General features: G+C 57.6%; 2 protein-coding genes across 4 annotated transcripts; one reads left to right on the top strand and one right to left on the bottom strand.

Moving 5' to 3' along the window:
* Positions 1–177: 177 nt before the first annotated feature.
* On the top strand, positions 178–13933 carry ENKD1 (enkurin domain containing 1). Of its 3 annotated transcripts, none has more exons than XM_030956262.1 (8): positions 178–336; positions 4829–4935; positions 5195–5419; positions 6483–6655; positions 8810–8971; positions 10022–10191; positions 11029–11165; positions 11628–13933. In XM_030956262.1, exons 2-8 carry the CDS (start codon positions 4851–4853, stop codon positions 11786–11788), a joined length of 1113 nt encoding a protein of 370 aa, XP_030812122.1. In that variant the 5' UTR covers positions 178–336; positions 4829–4850; the 3' UTR covers positions 11789–13933. The 3 variants fall into 3 exon arrangements, with proteins under 3 accessions (XP_030812122.1, XP_030812120.1, XP_030812121.1); XM_030956260.1 differs by lacking the exon at positions 178–336 and adding an exon at positions 568–705; XM_030956261.1 differs by lacking the exon at positions 178–336 and adding an exon at positions 806–1120.
* On the bottom strand, positions 13877–19232 carry PARD6A (par-6 family cell polarity regulator alpha). Its single transcript, XM_030956263.1, has 3 exons — positions 19168–19232; positions 17698–17920; positions 13877–14943 (listed from the first exon to the last, which is right to left on the bottom strand). The coding sequence occupies exons 1-3, from the start codon at positions 19228–19230 to the stop codon at positions 14156–14158; spliced, it is 1074 nt and encodes a 357-aa protein (XP_030812123.1). The 5' UTR covers positions 19231–19232; the 3' UTR covers positions 13877–14155.
* Between the last annotated feature and the right edge of the window lie 1518 nt (positions 19233–20750).

Here is a 20750-nt window from a genome sequence, read left to right on the forward strand (position 1 = left end):
GTGAGATCTAATGCCTGTGGAGTCTGTGCTATGTAAAATGGATGAGATAACGTGTCCTGAGCTCACCTGGCACTCACCACCTTCATTCAGATAGAAGAGCCCTGACTGTTTTCATGCCAGTTTGGGGGTCTGTTTTGAAGCTGTCCTTCTGGAACTGAGAATCTTCCTTTGTGCCTTTGTCACTAAGTTTGTATTGGGCAGAACAAAGCTAAAGCACAGCTCCTCCTCTGTGTGAAGAAAGAAGCACAAAACATCTCCGGACGATCCCAGTGAAGGAAGGAGAGTGCCGAGACTGCTGGGTGAGAAAGAGACATGACCGCAGAACTGTGCGGAGAGGTGAGAGGGGCCTCTGTGGGCTGCCTGCAGCCTGGGGCTGCCCTGCTCGGGCAGGGCGGGACGGTGACCGCAGGCGCGCCCGTTTGGGCGAAGCGGGTTCGAGCCGGGATTGCCCCGAGGAGTCCCTGTGTGTTTAATGCAGATATTGTGCATTACGGACCGGGGGCTCGGTGTCCCCCGTGTGCTGCGGGGCCCGGGCAGAGCCGGCGGTGCCGAGGGAGCGGCTCCGGGGGCCCTCGGGGCCGGGCCCGCCCATCCCGGCGGAAGCGGCGGTTGCCGGGGAGCGGCGGGGCCGGGCCGGGCCCTCGGCTGCCGGCGGGCCCAGCCCAGCCCGGCCCGGCGGGGAGCGCTTCTCCGCGGCCTCCCTCGGTGAGTCCTCTCGGGGCGGCCGCGCAGGGCCCTGCCCGGCCCGGGGCCGCCCGCCGGGGCTCGGGAGCGGCGCAGGCCGGGGACGGCGGGAGCCGGGCCGGGAAGCGCCGGGCCCGGGGCAGGGGCAGCGCCCGCAGGGGGAAGGCCGCGGGCCCCCGGCACCGCGGGACTGCGCTGCTGGCAGCGCCCCCGAGCCCCGGAGAAGGGAGCCAGGAGGGTTCCCCCGGCGGTGTCCGGTCCCCGGCGGTGTCCGGTCCTCCCGGCGGTGCCCGGTGTCCGGTCTCAGCACGTGTTGATCTCAGGGCCGGTGTTGATCTCCCGTGCCAGCCCGGCCGAAGGAGCTGGGGCTCCCACACAAGCTGCAGCCTCAGCACGGGGCTCGTCCGTGCATCCCAGAGGAATCGCACGCGTTGAGGTGAGGCTCCGTGCCCGCATCTGTGCTTGCCCTCCGGAGAGGACTGGGCTGCAGCTCTGTGATACCCACAGCAATCTCTGCCCACCTTCCACTGCCGAGCACGGCCCTCGTTCAGCTCCTGCCCCAGCAGGAAATGCGTCTGACTCCCTGGGCAGGCTGTCCAAGCTGGCTTTATTCCTAAAGAGCTGTTGGTAGGGCACCAGCTCCCAGAAATGCAAATGTCAGTGTCACACCTGGCTGTACCTGTCTCTCTGTTTTCACAGAGACAGAAGGAAAAATGGGTCTTTGAAACTGGCAGATGGGGAAGAGCTGCTGAGACCTGGGGAAACTCACATGGGGAATGATATTAAAAGGAGAATATTAATCTCTCCCATAGCAGTCAGCAAGGACAAGGCTTCGGCAGGGACAAAAACCACTGGGTAGGTTCACAGCACATTGACCTCTGCTCCTGACTCCCAGTTTTTTGGGAGGAATTGTCTCAGATCCATTGGTGCTGTTTTGGTGCAGCCCTCAGGCGTGGAAGTTATCCTGATGTGACTTTCCATTTCAGCTAAAACTGTTGAGGAAGGAATCAAACATGCAAGACCAGCTGCACGGAGATTAGCCCTTTGATTTGCTGCAGATGACTTGCTCTGCTTATCACAGCTTATCACAACCGTGGGATGTTTTTTCCCATGCTTTTTGCAGAGATCGGCTCACGAAGACAAGAAGCTGGGCTGGCATCAGCTCTGTGTGTGGTAGCAGCTTCCTGGCCAGGGACCCAGGCACAGTGAAAATGTCATCTGTGAAAGAGAGGGAATGCTTCAAAGTCAGATGCCGAGGGTTCAAGGCGGTGAAATGCACCTGCCTGAGGCTTGTCTGTTCCCATGTTTTGCAGTTATCTTAACTACTATGTTAAAAACAAGCCACAAAAGGAAGCTGTGGTTCTTACAGGCTCAGTTTACCAGGGAGATAAGTACCATTTTTACCACTTGGTCTGCTGCAGCAAAGGGCACAGAGCCGAGTTAATGGTAATTAAACTTGCAGACACTGTGGGAGAGAGAGAACTGGAGCCTGCGTTGCTTGGCTCCTAGGCCAGCATAAAGCCATGTTCTGGTGGAGAAGGGAGCAGCACACGGGGCTGAGTGAGCAGTGTTGAAGTTACTGGGTTACTCCAGCAACTGCTCTGTGCCTCCTGTAGCTGTGCAGGGTGGCTGGGAGCTGGGACTCTTCCCTAGGGAGCCTGCAGGGACAGGAGCAGAGAGGAGTGGCTGACATGCATCTGTTTGCCTGGACTTACTCAGCCTGCTTCTGCAGAGTGTGCCTGAATCTCACAGCCTGTGAGTGCATAAATGGTGTGTGTCTGGTGGCAGCAGGTCGGGTGCTGCACTGCTGATGTTTAGGTTGCTGATGTGGTGGTAAAGCAGATGCTCTGCTGAGTGCAGGAAAGCCCCCAAGAGGGCTGACCCTGTCCCCTCATCCCTCTCCTCTGTGTTCATAACTCCTGCTGTGTTTCTCTGGTGCTTGCTCCAGTGCTTCTCTGATCCCCCGTGTGATGTTAAAGTCGTGTTCCTTTTGGACAAAGGGTTACATGGGCAGAAAACAAAGCCAGTGAAAGAAGTGACTTGTTTGGTGCAGGGGCAGTGAGTGGAATTGGCTCAGCACAGGACTGTTGGTGCTGCAAAGCTGTCCCGAGAAACAAAGCAGGTGGGAATGACAGCAGAGGCCATGCAGTCCCTCTTGGCAGGAGTGAGCCATGAGGGTCTCCCACTCTGTCCCCCAGCTGGGCCCGTGGCCAGCAGGAGCAGAGCAGCAGCTGGGGAAGTGCATTCCTGGAAGTGTGGCTGGGACACTGCTGCTGGGAGCTAGTGTCCCTGTAGGTCCCTACATGGACAAGATGCTCCCTATTGTAATGAGGCTCTCTGATCCTGCAAGATCCCATGCCAGAGGTGATGTGACTTGCAAATCAGGGAGTGGGTGTCATTTGCAAGTTCCCTGCAGCAGGGCAGGGTGCAGTTGGGATGGAAGGTATGAAATGAGCCTTCCATCCCCCGCCTCCCCTCAGCTTGCCTTTCCTCCTCAGTCCCCCGCAATCATTGTCTGCTGTTACAGGGCTTGATTTCAGCCTGTCATTTTACGTGTAAATCACTGGGGTGGGACTTGAGTTCAGATCAAGATCAGATGTGCATTTCAAAGCCAGTAGCTGTTCTGGAGTGATCTCATGGTGAACGCTTTCTTTTTTTTTTTTCCTCTAGAATAAGAGAGGCTGTTCTGGCTTAGTTGATCCATTATCGAGGAGATTAAATAATACCAAGCCAGCATCCTTTTATCTCTGGCTGAGAGTCTGTGCCTGCTTTTCAGAAACAGCTTTTCCAGAGCAGCTGGCTAGAGGCTGCACATGCATGCTGGTGTGCAGCAGTCAGCACTGCTTGCATTGCCTCTGCCCTTGTGTCCAGGAGATGAATAACAGCATTTTGCTAATGGGTCTCATGTCAACAGGGGTGATTTAGCAGGGAAGACTGCAGTGCATTAGTTGCTATGAGTCAGATTCACTCAGCCTTGCACTGATCCTTTATTGGTTTATAAATTAAACTGCAGATGCTGCGTCCCGTCAGTGCTGGCATGCTGAGGATCCTGAAAGGGGTTCTTCCCGTGGAGTTGTCTCAGCAATGTTTAAATTACTGCCTCAGGAGTCAGGGAGTGCAGGTTGTAGCCCCAGCTCTTGGAGCAGTGACTCCAGCCAAGCTGCCCTGGCGCCTGTCAGAATTGTGGTGTGACTGTGATGAGGCTCTTGTGGCACCTGCTGAGAGCAGTGTGTGCCTGCTGTGTGGCATCCTGCACGCTCATGCTCTGAGCTCTGGGTTTGTTGTACGTATAAAAATGCTGTCCAGGAGATCTTGGTGAGCAGTGCAGGGAAATTGATGCTGGCTGCTCCTGGTGGAAGGATCTATGCTTCTGTCATAGAGAGAAGAGAAGCAACAGGGACCCTGTGGGCCAGAGCAGGGACTTGTGGCTCTGTGCTGCTTTGAAAAGTACTTCAGAAATAAAAAACATGTTCTTTGTTATCTGTTTGTTATCCCCAAGACCTGAGAAACCATCTGGGCTCTTCCCCAGAAATCCAGTCTCTGCCCCACATGGTCCTGGAGGGAACTGTTTTGTATTTTTGTGAAGTGTTTGTCCTTCTGAGGGTCAGCCCCAGCCTGCTCAGGGGTGGTGACAGCACAGGTCTGTTCTCAGGGAGGATATGGCCATGTGGGGCAGGAGCTTCAGCTTCCTCTGGACAAATTGTGTTTGAACCACAGGAGCCATTTAGAGGGAGCCCAGGGTACAGAATAATTCAAATCTCAGGCTAAAAGCTGTCAGATGATGGCCAGCTACCCCGTGTTTCCTGTTCACCCCTTCTGTGTCTGCATTCAGCGTTTCCATATGGGAGAACAAAGCCACAAAGGATTTTGTGGTAGCAAAGGTACCAACATTACAGCAACTGTGGGCATTTTCAGCACTGGTAAGAACACTGACCCACAGCAGGGACAGGGCTGCTGGACCCTTCACCTGCACAGAGTCCAATCTGGGGTGGTTTCTACCTGCAGGACATCTCTGGAGCTGGGGATGAGGTGTCAAATGAAAGCCAGAAATTCCCCTATACATATATATATATGTTAAATGTAGCTTTCCAGCGGCTGAGTGAGCCCTGCTCATTTCTGTTCTGGTGGTTGGTTTCTCTGGCAGAGGTAGAGCAACGTGTGGCAGGATGTGTGAAGGGCCATCCAGGATTTCTGGACCCATTCCTCCAGACCCAGGGCTCTTTCCAGAGTATTACAAACGCCCCCTCTCAGGTGAGTCCTTGATGCTTGGCACAGGTTTGGGGGTTTGTGCTTTGGTGTGACACAGCTTGATGTCCTCGACAGTCTCTGTTCACACTGCTGAAGGTGCTTCTGGTGGTGACCCTAAAGATTTTTGTACAGCTGGTTGAAAGATGGGAAAGCATAGGGCAGAGGTGTAGAGGGGGTCATCACGTTGTTGGTGGGCTGTGGGTGCAGAAGACTCAGGTAAGATCATTTCCTGACAAGGTTCTCCTTTTTCTTTTCACTGCAGCTCGAGGGAGGCTGGAAGGAAATGCTCAGAGGCTGTTTTTAACCTCCAGCCCTCTGGACACAGTCCCCAGCCCCTGCCTGCCTCTGGGCAGTGCCCGCCAGGCCCAGCCAGCCCCTCGTGTCCGCCCCAGCGGGAAGGACTTCCTGGAGAGGGGACAGAAAGGGACACTCGGCCTCCTGCTGCAGCTCCAGGGCATCTCCCTTGATGGGGGGCTGCCAGCTAAGAATAAGTACAGCCAAATCACTGCTGGCTGCAGCTGCCTTTGGGGCCAGGCATGAAGCATTTGGGGTGGATTCCCAGGATCTGCTGCCTGAGGAGAGCTTGAGCTTCACAGGGCTGGTCACCCCATCTGCAGCTTTTGGCCTGGCAGTGGAGTCACCTCTGCTGGAGCCAGTGATGTTTTGGCTCCAGTTTCAGTTTTAGAATGGGAAGAGGGACTTGAAAAAAGGTGCAAAAATTTGTACTTCTTTGTGGTAAAACTTCTATATGAATCAAACAAAACCTTGTTGTATTGAGGATGTTTAACATGGTGAGCTCCTAGTTGGTGAAGCCAGGCAGGATTTGGGAAGGGTGCCTGTGGATGTGGATGTGAGAACATCTTTGCAGAACATGTCCCCTTCTCCAGGGCAGGGATGTCACCCAGAATACATTCAGAGGTCCAGGAAGGTGATAAGGTTGAGCCCTGTGTGTCATTTTAATTCATTTCATGTGCTGGCATTGCCCTGAGCTGGTGCCAGTGTGGTAGATGGCACAACTGCTGTGCCCAAACGGGGGAAACAGATGAGCATCTGGTTATGTCAGCTGAGATGTTCCCTGCCTTGGGGAGCCCAAGGAAGGATAATTTTTAATTCAAAACCAAAACAAAACAGAGTCCTAATCCATAATCTTGGTTGTGTCATTGTAGGACAATAGCTGACCCTAAAACCAGGCACAGGGCAAGCTCAAGGCTCTGCAGCCCTGTCTACTTCAGAAACACCATGTGAGCTGAGCTGGGAATTGGCCTTGCTCTTGAGAGGGGCTGGCATGGTCCATACTGGAGCAAGAGGAGAACAGGGGAGTCTGTGGACACCAGCAGTGAGCACAGACCTGTTCTGTGCTCACCTGGGCATGGTGGGATCCCCTGGCAGAAGAGTCAGTCTGGGAGTGTGCATCTACAGGGGCAGGAGCAGACTGGTCTGGTCTGCAGGAGAGGGAAGGGCTTGCTGGGTCTCTTGGTTGTTGGACCAGCGTTGGGAGGGATCTGTGGCAGTGTCTGGGAGGTGAAGGTGTGTCTCTCCTTGCTGAGCAGGGAAAGAGGCCAAGGACTACGAGAAGGAAAATGTGAGGCGGATAAAGGAGATTCAGAGGAAGTGCAAGGAGAAGGAGCGAGCCCAGGAGCACAGCCAGCCCAAGCCTGTGAAAGCTCTCTGGAAATCCCAGAAATATGAAAATGTGGAGTCAAAGGTGAAGGCCAAACTGCAGGTTGGTATCTGTGGAGGAGGTCTTGAAGTCTCCAGGCTCGGGGAACAGTGGGATGGATGATGGAGACAGGGGAGTCCTGGTGCCTGCAGGATCTGGGGGCATCTCAGTGCTGAGGCACAGTGGGCAGATGTGGCAGTGGGGCAGATGTGGCAGTGGGGCTGTGAGTGAGAGTGTGTGGTTTGGGTCCAGACAGTGACTGCTGCCATAATCCCTGTCCTGCTTCCCCCTCATAGCTGTATTTCCTGCCAGGGGATGCTCCCATCTGACTTTTCAGCTTCCCCATGTTTGGGGCAGCACTTCTCTGGGGTTTGTGCCAAAAGGCTGTGGTGTTTTACCCAGAGGTAAGATCAGCAGGTTGCCTTGAGCCTCAGTCCATCTATTCCCACCCTCTGGATACACAGTGGGCAGTGTCTTCCATGTGTGAACATCTTCCCCAAGTGATTGTCCTGGTGGATAACTGTGGGATTCACATTCTGTGAACAGAGAGAGACAATTCTCTCTCTCAGGTTCAGAGAATGAATCCCACAAATGACCCCTGCTCTGGGGGGCACACAGCCATCTCCAGGCAGGCAGGGTTGAGGCCTCAGAGATCAGCACAGATCTGAGGGCGCTGAGTTGGAGCCTTTAACTTCCTCCTCATCTCTGCATTGCTTCCCTTTAATCTGTTGCCAGCTTTCAATGTTAAAATGACATATATTGATAACAACTGTCAAAATTGGCAGGATGATTCCCAAACCAGTGGCTCCAACTGCTGTGTCCCTTTTTCCAGGTGTGTCACCAACCTCTTTGGTATCTGTGACCCTTCCACACATGGGAGCAAACCCACGAGTGCTTCAAGAACACAAGCCTACGCTCGTTTGACAAATCCTCTGGGTTAGAGGCAGATTGAGCTCATTTCTGCCTTTGTTATGGGGAAGGGGGGTGGTCTCTGCGCAGGCAGGTTCTGCGTGGTGCGTTCCCTGTGCTCTGTGTGCTCCTCCAGAGAGGCCCTGGCACTGACTCATGATGCTTTAACTGTTGCTGGGGCTCTCCTGGAGCTGAGATGTTCCCTGTGAAGGATCTCCATCTTCTGTGGAGCTGCTGCTGCTGCTGCTGCTCAGAGTTTCAGTTGATTGAGCTGGATCTGGATGACTCATGCAGAGTTTTTCCTCTGAGGCTGTTGGCTGTAGCAGTTGTCTTGGGAAGGGTTCTGGCAGTGCCAGTGCCCCTGTGCAGGGAGATGGGGTAAGCTGTGCCCTGTGCTCCTGAGGTCACAGATTCAACTTTGAGCCAGCTGTGCCAGGTGAAGGCAATTCTCATTAACTTATCAGTGAGACCCAGGTTTGTTGAAACAAGACTGATCATGTTTGGGGCATGAACAGTCTGGGCAGTGCTGAGGGCATCCCTTACCCTGCTCCTCACACTGATCCCAGCAATGTGGCTGCCCAGTCCCACCCTGTCTGCAGCTCTGCCCAGGGGAATGGGCCAGGCAAGAGGAAATCTTGCCCAGGGAGCTGCAGTTCAGCTGAGACCTTGGGTATTTCTGAAGATCTGGGGGTGGCCCTGTGCAGTTCCCACCACTCCCAAGGGCAGAGCAGTGCCCCAGCTGCATTTTTCATAGGGTCACCGACTTGCCACAGTGTCAACTCTCAGTTCTCAGGGTTTGTTTGCAACAAGACTGTCTGGGATATTCCCAGACCACCTGCTAGATATCAAGTACTCTCAGCCTGTGCCACAGCCTTTGAAGATGCCCCTCAGATGCAATTCCACCAGACTCCTTCACTCTCTGCTCCCTTTTCTTTCTGCAGTGATACAAGCACACACTTGAGGCGCTGAGCAGAGCAGCCCTGGAGAACAGCACCTCAGCAGGCAGCCTTGTGCCTCCCTGCTTGATCCAAATTTGCTTCTGCAGCGTTCCCCCCCTGTTTCTTAGCCATTCACTCCCTGGCCAGGTCTGATCTGTTGCTGTTTGTTGGCCTTTGCTGGCTGATTACAGATTCTCTTCCCCCAAGAACTTCTGCCAGGCCATGGCAGAAGGTGTGTGTGCTGTCGTGTGCCTGCTGCAAACCTGTGCTGAGCTGGGTGCAAACCTGGGTGACCCCCCAAACTTGGTTGAGAGGGTTTTTCTTTGCCACAGCCTCTCTCCACTGGTGGATCTTTTCTTGCCTTTCCCAGGAGACCTCTCCACCTCCCAATCCCGAGGCTGTGAATTTCCTGAGGGCGTATTCCCGCTGTGGCTCTGGGATCAAGCCATGCAGACCACTGTCCCCAGGGCCTGGCAGGGCAAAGGCAGGAGCAGACACAGAGGCTCCAGAGGCACAGGGTGCTGAAACCAAGGTGAGTTACACACTGACTGCATCCATCCCAGGCATTTCTGGCATGGAAAATCCATTCTTCTAAAGTGTTGGGGCACATGTGCTGCATGAGTAGGGAGATGTGTAAATGCTGTTCCTGGCTGAAGGGAAGGAGCAGGGTCCTGGTCACTGGGGTGGTGAGATGGATATTCAGGGACTGTTAATTCTGGCTTCATCCTCACTCATAGTTAAGGTGATTATGAAGTTCCCTGTGAAAATTCCACCTCATCATGCCAGCAATCTCAAATCTGCTCTCCCAATGGCTTTGCAGGAGGTCTTGGGGTTTTGGAGGCTGTTCCCACTGTAATCAAAGGAACTGTGGCTTCTGGATGTTAGATAAAAATTCGGGAAATGAGTGTGTGTTTTAGTAAGGAGAGTTAAATCAGCATTAGTAGTTAAACCTTTCAAGTAGTCTGTTTGGGAGGTCCTAAACAGCTCCATGACTCATGTCCTTTTCCCTTGGCAATTGTGAGATTGTCAGTTTGTTGGTTCCTAAATGCCATGAATGACTTAATTAAACAGGACATGATCTACAAAGGAGGAAGACCAGGGAAATCTTAAATGCAAACACAGCCACCTTCTCCACTGTTTTGTCCATCAGAGGAGCTGTGGTGGAGGTGCTGTCTCTGGGGAAGTGCCCCAAGGATCAGCAAAGTTCCTGCTCTGCCAGGGGTTCTGTTGCATTCCTTGGCCTGGTGAGCTCCCAACCTGTTTTTCCTCTGCCCCTCAAAATGCTTCATGGTGACTACATCAAGCCTGAGGTTTTCTGTCTTTCTGGCTTTTAAGGCATTTGGTCATCTTGGGGACGTTATAGAGGCCAGGATTAGGCTTGGCTTTAGGTGCCTACCTTCCCAAACCATGGCCACAGCTCCTGCCTGAGACAGGCTGTGCCGAGGGTCCGCCTGTCCTGCTGTCACACAATCCACACACACCTTGTGTGCTGCATTTCTGCTTTTCCCTCGTGTGGCCAGTGTCAGCTGGCTGTGTGCCTGTGCCCAGCCTGCCCCTGATGCCTGGCTCTCTGTTTTTGCAGATGCAGGTGGAGGGCAGGAGCGTTGACTTCATCAGGCACAACGCGTGCAGCGCCAAGCGGGCGCCGCTGCGCCGCTCGCAGTCCCTGCAGGCGCTGGCCCAGCTGCTGCAGCACCGGCAGCAGGAGCAGGAGCACTACAATGCCAGGCAAAAGGGACACGTCCCCCAGTAGTAAGTGTGCCCCTTTCTGCTCCATGGGAGTGCAACAGCCTTAGTGCATCCCCTGGGTGTGCCTGGAGAGATGGGCTGGGCTCAGAGGTGCTCCTGCAATGTGCAGCAGTGCCTTTTTCTGTGGCTGGGGAGTAAACGCTGTCCCTGCTGCTTTCTTGGCTTAACCAGCCCAGTGTGACAAGGCTCAGAGGGAGTTTTATCTCCTCCTCCCTTGCTTGCTGTTGTACAATGATGCTGATATGGGGAAGCTCTGTATGCTTTGGGAAATGTGCTCCTGCCCCTTTGTAGGCTTTGTTCCATGTGATGTAGCTTTGGCATGAAGAGGCCTGGGTTTGGAGAGGCAGAGAGCTCTCTCTGCCTCACAGGTGTTCATCCTGCCTTGGGCCTGGGTTCTGAGGAACATCCAGCTAGTGCTGTGCATTTTGGGGCTGTGCATGGCAAACAGACCCTGTCCTAGGACTGACTGTGGTGCCAGTCCTTTGGCTGTGCTGTCCTCTGCCAGCATCCCTGGCCGTGAGCTGCTGTCTGACTTCATTCTGCCATTGACCCACAGATGGTTTGGCGAGGACTCAGCGAGCCAGAAACGAGGAGCAGCAGCCCTTGTCTCCAAGGAGCACGTGTTGGCCTGAGTGCATCTCTGCCAGCAGCCCTTTGTGCCTGTGGAGCACATTTGCTGGCCCACATATGTGCTTTAAACACGGTGTATCCCCCACCATGACGGTGTGTGGCTCCCTGGGGTCCTCAGCCAGTGACATGGAACCTGGTGGGGTTTGAAGGGCACATTCCTGGCCTCTGCCTGTGCCAGAGGTGCTGACACGTGCTCTCCTTTGCCCCCAGCCTGCTGGAGAGGAAGGAGCTGTGGCGCAAGCAGGCGGAGGAGCGGCTGCGGAACCTGCCCGACCCCGACACCCCCCCTGGGCACACCCTGATGCCCGAGGGCCAGCGCCTCGAGACCCTCAGCAGCCTGAAACAGAGTAAGAGGGAAAAACCCAGTGAATCCAGCTCAGAAAAACAAACAATCCCAGGCAGGATAATGGAGAAGAGACACAGGGACACATTCCTGCCACTTGGAGAGTTGCCTGGGTTAAGGCATATATAGTCAGGATATGAGCTGGGTGCTTGGAAAGAGGAATCAGTGTCCTGCAGGTTACAGGACTGGCTGTCTGAAGCACACTTGTCCACTGGACTTGATGTCAGGGTTGCTATTGCTCCTAAAATCTTTGAAAGATTTTGGCTGGAAGGGACCTTCAGAGGTCTCTAGTCCAATCCTTGCTTCTCAAGGCTAGAGCTGGTCCCTCAGGTCTTCATCCAGCTGAGGTTTAAATAGAAGGATTCTAGGTCCTTGTTCCAGTGCTGCCATTGTGTTCATAGCTCTAGAAAAAGGGTGGATTTCTTTGCTTTTCAACTTACACAACTTTTTTTTCCTCTTTTTACAGGCCAGGAGCAGCTGGTAAAGGACCTGGTTCTGCTGCCCATGCGTGGAGACAGCCTCAGGATGCAGAAGAGGCGGGTAGAGCTCGAGAGGAAGCTCTCCCAGATAGATGAGGCAGTCAAAATTTTCTCAAGGCCCAAAGTCTTCATCAAGTTGGACTCCTGAGCTGGTGGGGCCAGGTGTGCTGTGCTGCTCTGCCTGAACATCCTTTGTTGCTGGGCAGGAATGGACATCACTTTTTGGGAGGGAAGGAGAGGAAGCCAAGTTCAGACCCTGGGCCCATGCAGGTGCCAAGAACAGTGTCCAGTGCACAGCTGGCATCTCTTGCTCACCTTTCAGTGCTGTATCTTGTCCACAGAAAAGGGAGGGAGATGTCCTAATAAAGGCCCTGCTCAGTGGTCTGGGGAGCAGTTGTCTCTGCTGCTTGACTTCTCACAGATCAGCTCTCTGCTCTGGATCTGTGGCATCACCTCTTACTTTCCCCGTTTTTCCTACTTTAGAAACTGGTAGGAGGTCTCTTGTGCTGCTGTCTGTGGTATTCCTTGTATTCTCTTTCTCCTGAGCTGGACCGTGGTCATGGCTCATCCTGAGCACCTGAGAGCTCAGGGGACAGCTTGGGGACAAGAAGGAGGCACAGAGCTTCAATGTTCTCTGCCCAGGGAAGGGCTGAGCTGTCAGGAGGGTCTGGTCAGATGTCTGGAGAAGCCTTTGTTGTCTGTGGGGCAGGAGATACTCCAATAAATCATCATTTCCATCTTGCAGTGTGTGTGCAGCTCCCAGTGGGCCCAGCAGGGCCTGAGGAATGGTGTGGGCAGCAGAAACCATCAGTGCAGGCAGGGGATCATGGACTGGAGAATGTGCAAAATCCTGCTGGATCTCCATCCACAGGCTGGCAGGACAGGGCTGGAAGGTGCCATCACACAGGTGAGCTCTCTGCTGCCTTGCCTGGAGATGCCATGCAGGAGCCTGTGCAGACCTTTGCAGGGATCTTGCTGCGTGAAGCAAAGAAGCTGTGAGGGATGGCTGGAGGGCTTGGTGTGTCTCCTGCTCAGCAGAGGCACAGTGCCACAGCTTGGAGCCATATCTAACTGAATTTGGAGAATCTCCAGGGAGGGGCTTGTCCCCTTCACCTTACTGGGGCTCTGTCTGCAGACAGTGCTGGCCTCAGGGGGAACACTTTTTCCCCTGAAATCCCATCAAGTTTTCCTTTCTTGCTGCTTGTGCTGTTGCTCCATCTCCATTTGCTACACAGGGTGGATTTGCTACTGTGTGTGGATTTTCCAAGCAGCTGCCTTTTTGCAGGGGTTGCTCCATCCTGGGCAGGATTGTGGAGTATCCTAGCCCTGCCTGTGCCACCTGGCACACTGCAGTGCCCTGGGATGTCAGGGCTGACGCTGCTGCCAAGGGGTGGGGAATATTTTGGCACTGGAGGGCTGGAGGAGGAGAGATGCCAACTGGAAAATCACCCCATGTGCCCCTGGGGCCACCTCAGGGCAAACCCCAGCCAGGCTGAGCCTGCTGGATGAGAGTGACTGGGGGCCATGGGCACAGCCCCTGGGCACCTCCCTGCCCAAAACCAGCCTGGGCTAACCAGCCCTGCTGCCAGATCTGCTCTCTGGTCTGTCTGGGCCCTGGCTGTGTGCCATGAGTGTCCTCAGCCCTTGCTGCACTCCCAGCCTGCCCTGCCCTGAGGCTCTGGACAGAGTTGGTGCTGGCTTTTCAGACCCTGAGAGCTGCAGGGCTTCCTCATTGCCAGTCCCACCACAAGCCCTTGGCAGCAGTGAGTGCCACCATCAGCTTGGCACTTCTGGGAGAGGGACTGAGGGTGCTGGGAGCCCCAGCAGAGCAGTAGGGACAGGTGTGGACCCCCCTGCCCTGAGCTTGGGGCTGAAGAAGGAGGATGGGGCTGGACTATGCCCAGCAGCGTTTGCAGGGCTGAGTGACAGCCAAGGTGCTGCTGCCAGACCAGGTGTCCCCTGCGTTAGTGAGGGCCCTGCAGCAGGGACAAGGTGGGAATGGGGGGACCAAGCAAGGCTGACTGCATCAGGCCATCAGGCCAGGTGGCTGCCCAAAACAGCCTGGACACCTGTTCTGGAACAGGCACAATGAGTCTCAGTGGGGTCACCCAGCACAGCAGCAAAGATCAAGGCCACCACCCCCAGGCACTGCCTTCTGTGTACAGGGCTGGGGAACCCACCTGCTGTCCCCCTCCTCCCTGCAGTGACACCAACCAGGGACAAGCATGGTGCTTTCTAGAAAAAGTTTTACTGTCCATTGCAATATATTAATGATGCATATTTCAATAAAACAATTAAAAACCCCCGCTTGCTTGGAAGAGGAGGCAAGGGCGCTCACAGGGGCAGTGCCCAGCTTGAGTGGGTCCCACAGTGGGGCTCCCAGGGTCACAGGGGGTGGGAGGAGGCAGTGGGCAGCCCCTCTCCACCCCTGCCCGCTGGCCACATCATCACCCTGCTGTCCACATCCAGATCAGCAGAAACCCATCCAGCCACCGCGTGGCACGGGCCCCTGTGGCTATAGGGTGAGGAGGGTGCCATCCTCCCGTGCGCTGCCCCTGCCAGGGCTGCCGTCGTGGCTGCCCAGGGACTGCAGGGAGCCCCGCGAGCTGTGCGGGGACAGGCTCCGCCGCAGGGCTCCGTCGGCAGGGCCCCCGTTGGGGCAGCCCCCGGGCATGTAGTGCGAGGCGCTGTCGCTCTCGATGACCAGGTCTCCCTCCTCGTCGCTCTCGGCCGTGCTGTAGTTGCTCAGGTACTGCGAGGCCGGGCTGGGGGTCTGCTGGCTGGGAGTGCTGTCCGTGGACACGCCGGAGCTGCCCGAGGCCTTGCTGCTGCGGATGACGTTGTTGCGCTGGTTGGCCGGCTTGACGGTGATGATCAGGTTGTGGCTGTTGGCCACCATCATGTCCGTCACTTGGTCCAGCGACTTGCCGGCCACGTCGATGCCGTTCACCTCCAGGATCTCGTCGCTGACCGCCAGCAGCCCCGTGCTCTCGGCCAAGCCGCCCTTCACCAGGCGGGAGATGAAGATGCCGGGCACCTTCTCGACGCCCTGCGGGGCCACGCGCACGCTGACGCCGTCGCGGATGTAGAAGCCCAGCGGTTTGTCGGAGCCGTGCTTGTGCAGCCGCACGCGCCGGTGCGTCTCGGGCAGGATGTCCACGTCGATGATGGAGGAGATCTGGCGGAAATCCTGGGGCATCCCGATCAGGAGGTGAGGCTTGGCCCGGTAGTGCGCTGGCCGCAGCAGCCCTTTCTTCTTCCGCTGCAGGGAGTTGGAGGCGAAGACGCTGGCGTCAGACTCTGCTGTAGGGAGCGAGGGAGGGAGGACACGGGTCAGGCACTGTGTGGCTGCTGGGGATGTGAGCGTGTGCCCCTGGTGCTGGGGCAGTGCTCAGCAGAAGGGCCCTGCTCACAGCTCTCACCAGCTTTTCCTCCCCAGATCACCAGCCTGGCTCTCCCTGCAGCCTGTCTCCGCTGGGGCCCATCTCCTGGGATTACCCAGCGTACACAGGCACACAGGCCAGGATTAGTGGGATCGAGGCAGTGATTCAGCCTTAATCACACTTTAAGCCAAACTCTGCAGTTTAACACTAGAGCTGCCAGCCCTGATGGCCTGGGAGCTGCAGCCATGCCCCAGTTTGGGTTTGGGGAGCGAGGATCCCCCCACATAAGTGTGCTGTGGTGGCAACCAACTCTCTTAGGGCGAGTCCAAGCCCAGGAGACAGCACCAGAGTCCTCTGCCCCACCAGAGCAGGGCTGTCGCTGGCATGGGTTGGTGATGGCCACCACTGTGTCCTGCAGAACTCTGCCATTCCCAAGGACAGAGACTCCCCACATCCTGGAAATTCATCCCAGGGCTGCAACATCCTCAGAGCCCCTGAATATCCCAGACTGTGATTTGTGCCCATGTCTCTAACTGCACCATCAGGCACCTTCATACAGGGTTTGACTCCCTCCTTCTGGACCGTGGCCTGGGGCTGCTCTGTGGAGCCCAACTCCAACCCATCACACTTGGCCTCATCTACCAGGTGCTGGGGAGTACGCCCTGGTTCCTCTCTGGTTTCTCCCCATCTTTTTCCATGGGGGAGCCCAGATCTGGATGCTCCATGGTCAGCACATTCCACACAGGTGTCCCCCACCAGCACCTGGACCCTGCTCCAGCTGCCAGGATGTCCCCAAGCCCAGGGGACATGGGATTTCTCCCTAGCCAAGCCAGCCTGCCAGGGCTCCTGGTTTATAAATATCTCCCTGCACACACAGCCTTGGCATATTTTTAGCTCAGGGAAGGGTGGCGGAGGCTTTCCCACAGCTATTTCAGCACACAGCTCCTCTCCAAGGGGCGCAGAGTGGCGGGGCCAAGCAGGTCCTGCACGCCAAGGATGAGCCCCATGGTGGCCCTGGCAATGTCCCACACTTTCCCCTGCCCTTCCCACGAGCCTTGGCCCAGCCAAGGAGGGTCAGCACCATTGTCCCAGCCAGGCTGCCCTGCAGGGATGGCTTCACCCAACGGGGTGATGGCACAGAGGGAGCCCAGCTGCAGCCTTTGCTTTTTGCTCTGCTGTGGCAGGACTGGCTGCTGCAGAGCCCACTGCCAGGAGCACACCTGTGTGTGTGCACCGCTCCCTGCACCCGGCGGGGTGAGAGGCTCTGCAGCCACATTCCTCAGCGACCCAGACCGGTTCAACGACAGCCCAGCCTCGGGATGACCTGGATCCATTTTAAATTAGCTGTGATTCACCCAGGACTTGCTCCTGGCCTCTCTGCTCACCTCCCTGTGGTGCTGGCAGCCCCGCGGCCCCTCTCCTGCGGGCACAGCTGGGTGCTGGGGCTCCCTGGTGCTGCCTGCCTGCCTTCCTTATCATGCTGCCCATGGAGCCAAGCTCTGCCTGCTCCCTCTCCAGTCTGCTCCACAGACTGTGCTGTCTTGGCACAGGCAGCCGTGGGCCCTCACAGGCTTTTCCAGCAGCCACAGGGTGCTGGAGGATGGTTTCTTGGGAGCAGGAGTGATGGACCCACTGCTGCCTTGGCACACCCACCCCTCACTGGCTCTCCATGTCACAGCCTGGGTCCAAGCATTGGGCCAGGAGCAGGGGGTGGTTCAGGGCTGGCAGTGACAGCCCCTGAGCACACCATGAGCTCCAGCAGCCTGGATCAGTGCCAGCCCCCACACCATGCAGCCATGAAGCACATGTCCAGGGCATCCCACAGCATCCTGATGCAAAAGCCCAGGAAAACTGACACTGCAGCCAGGGCTGGCCACCAGCACCATCTTTTGCCCAGAGACTTCATACCGCTAACATGAGCTGGAAACACGGACTCATTCCGGATGCTGTGCTGAGCCCGTGGCTCTGGGTCAGGCTCTGGCTCTGTGAACTGCTGACTGATGGTGCTGTGAAAGAGAAAACCTAGGTGCTGCTAAACTGGGTGGAAGGGGATGGGCAAACAGTATTTGTCCCTGCAAACAGGACAAATACTTGGGGTGTTTGTCACTTGGAGGCTTTCATTCCCACCAGGACACTGCTATCAGGATGCTATCAGGTGTACCTGTGCAAGGAAGTGGTTCCCTGGGAATATGCCACTAAGGTAAGGGCAGGGAGGCACCAAGCCTCTTCCCAACACCAGAAATCCAGCAGCACCTGGCACCCTGAGAGCTCTGTCATAATGATGGCTGCTGCCTCCTCAGGGCAGGAAGCTGGATGGGGCTGCTGGCGCAGCACTCACAGGAGCAACACGGGTGTTATCTGGGAGCCCACGCTGGCTTGGCTGGAACACACAACTTCAAAGGGGTGAATTGCAAGGATCTGCCTTTGCTCACCAGGTCGCATGGGGCTGGGCTGAGGCGGGTGCCCTGGGCTGCCAGGGAGAGCCCGTGCGGTTGCCACAGCCCTGGCAGGGTTCTGGCAGCCTCTCAGTGCCACCATCTCCACATCCATCCACTAAAGCAGTGGCTGGAGGGTGTGTGACCAGCCAGGCCCTGCTGGCACAGTCCAAACCAGCAGTACTGTGGGATGTGGCTCATCTCTCTTGACAGGAGGACACATCCAGCGCCCTGCTTACCCTTCTTCTGGATGATGACCCTGAGGAGGGGGTTGGCAGAGGACAGGGCTTTGTGGTAGTTGTCGTCGTTGTTGATGGGCAGGAGGTCGCCGTGGATGTCTGTGTAGCCCAGGAGCACATCCACCCTCGGGATCTGGTGCACTGTCTGCAGCAGCTGGTAGAAGTCCTGGAAGCTGCCGGCGCCAGAGCGCTTCATGGCAAAGCGGCGAAATTCAGCGTCGAACTGCAGGGGAGGATGAGGAAGAGGAGGAAGAGGGTGACCCTGGGCAGGGCTGGCCCCGGTGGGCAGGACTGATGCAGGCAGGGCACCACACAGAGCCGGCCCAGGGCAGGCAGAGCCAGTCAGGAGGAGCCCGTCCCAAGAATAAAGTAAGAGGAGGGAAGCCGTTTTTCTGCCCAAACACTGAAGTGATGGGGCAGAAAGATGGCCCCGCGGCAGAGGAAGGACCCTCTGGCCGTACCACCAGCCGTGGCAGTCTCCGTGCTGCCGGGAGGCCCTTCCCTGCGACACGGGCGCTGCCGTAGCACCTGGTGAGCAACAGCGCTAATTAATGCCTCCTTCCGTCACGATGAACGGGAAGCCAATTAAGAACAGGCTGAGGAGCGCTGCGAGGATCGCGCTGCCCGCGGGGGTCACACCCCAGCTGTCGGGGCAGGCGGTGGCCACCACATCCTGGGAAGGAGGGCACCCCTGCACCCTGCCGGGGATCCCGAGCCGGCAGGGGCACAGCTGGATAAGGGTGCACAGCTGGATAAGGGTGCAGAAAGGGAGTGCACGCGTCTGGCTGAGCATAGGGATGGGTGGATGGGCACAGGTGGACGATGGTGCATATCTGGGTGACCGCACACAACTGGGCAAGGGTGTGCCAGGTGAGCGCATATCTGGATGAGCAGACACGTCTGCGGGAGACCACAACCGGGCGAGCGCACAGTCATGCAGGTGTGCACATCTGGATGCGCGACAGGGGCTCGTCCCTTGCTGGGGGTGCACATCTGGGTGATGGCACAGCCGGGGATGAGCCTGCCTTGGAGAGCACGCACATCTGGGTGAGTGCACATCTGGGCGAGGTGTGTCCCCGGGGTGACCGCGCACCCCGCACACCCGCACCGCCGGGGCCACCGCGCACACCGGGGCTGCCGGAACGGCGCACCGGCGCCCTGCGCATCTGGCGAGCGCTCCGCCGCGGCGTTCCCACGGCCGCACCGAGCGAGCCCGCGGCCCGGCAGAGCCCACGGTGGCGGGACGCCGCGGCCGCCGGGCCGGGCTGCGCTCGGGGAGGCTCCGGGCAGCGCCGCCGCAGCGCGGGAGCGGAGAGCCGGCCCGGCCTGGCTCCCGCGCCGCTTCCCGGTGCGCGGTGCCACCCCACGTGTGCCGCCCGACGCGGGGGCGACGCGCTCGGTCGTGACCCGGCGGAACCGGCGCGGGCTTCGGCATCGGCATCCTCGGCCCCGTCCCCGGCGGGCGCTTACCTTGCTCTTGACCTCGATGACGGGCTCGGCGGAGCGCGCCGGCGTGCGGTGGTGCTTGGCCATGGTGCGGGCCGCGCCGGGCCGCGGGGCCGCGCCGCCACCGCCGCTCCCGCGGCCACGGGGGATTTTCACCGGCCATGACGTCACCGGCGGGCAGGCCGGGCGCCGCCGCGCCATTGGCCCAGGCGGGGCGGGGGGCGGGGCCAGACGGCTGCTGACAACGTCGCCGTGGAAACGGGGGTGGGGACGGGACCGGCGGGACCCCCGTCCTCATCCCTGCCCCTATCCTCGTCCCCAAGCCCGGCTCCATCCCGATCCCCTCCGTGCCCGTCTACCCGAGCACGCTCCGCTCCCCGTCCGGCCGCCGCCGCGCCGGGACGGCACCGGCACCGCGCCGGTAACCTCGGGCAGCCCATCGCTGTCAGGAGCATCATTAGCGACACATTAAACACAACAGCGGCTCCTCTCTGGGGATACCGAGCTCCGGCAGGCGGCCAGCATCCGCACGGAATCCCCGCGAGTGTCACCGGTGGAAGCCTCGGCCCCGCCCGGGAATATCCCTGCATTCCCCCGTGCTGGCAGGGGGCTTCCCATGCCACCGGTTTGGTGGCCTTTGGCTCAGGCAACCCTGGTAGCAGGGGATGTTTTCCAGCTGTGTCCCTCATTCCTCACCTCCTGGTTCGTTCTGGTTTTTCTCCCTTGTCTGGCAGGGAAGTTTCTCGCTGCCCCAGAGCAGTGTGGGCCAGGAAAGGTTCATTGTTTTGGGGATGATTTGCCTTACTGAGCAGTGGAACAGCTGAGCGAGGGGAGGGAAACTGACCGAGTTCACCGGGTGTGTGGCAAAGCCTCGCCGTGCCTGTCCCAGCACCAGGCTGCCAGGATGTGCAGGCAGAGCACATCTCCTCAGTGCTGCCAGGCTGTGCCCACAGGTGATGCCCGTGGGATGTGTTTGGTGGCAGATTTGGCTCTGCTCGGGCACAGAAACACTCAGGGACAGCCAGAGAACCCCTTCCCTGCAGACCCCACTGCAGGGCAGCTCTGCCAGCGATGCCAGAGCACACTGTGAGCTCCCCTCCGCCAGCACCAGGGTCACCAGCCCCAGAGCCTGAACAAAACCAGACTCTTGCTCACGGACTCTGAGGGATTTTGGAGCCAAAGGGGCCATGACAGCAGCACCACGGAACAGTTTTTAAAGCCAGACACCCAACAAGCACAGTGCTTCTGACAGAATAAACATATTGAACCGAGCCCAGACAATCAGCTTGGCTTGTCCGGGTTCTGCTGCCCTTTGATCCTTGCCCTGTCCTGGCCCAGGGAGCAACTTCTGGTCAGGACAAAATTGCATCACACCCCGGCATCCCTACAGCACCAGGCCCGTGTTAGCTGCTCTCAGGCTCGTCCCTTGTGCCTGGGTGAGCAAAGGAGCCTGCCAGGCTGTGAGACCGCAGGGCATCTCCTCATGAGCTGGCAAATTCTCCTCTGGCTGTTCTTGCTGTGCCAGGAGATTGCCACGCCATGAAAACCAGCCTGACCACAAACAGAGCTGTAAACTCATCAGCAATACCCACTCAGCACCCCCCCCA

This window comes from Camarhynchus parvulus, chromosome 11 (assembly GCF_901933205.1).
Source record: "Camarhynchus parvulus chromosome 11, STF_HiC, whole genome shotgun sequence".
Taxonomy (NCBI): domain Eukaryota; kingdom Metazoa; phylum Chordata; class Aves; order Passeriformes; family Thraupidae; genus Camarhynchus; species Camarhynchus parvulus.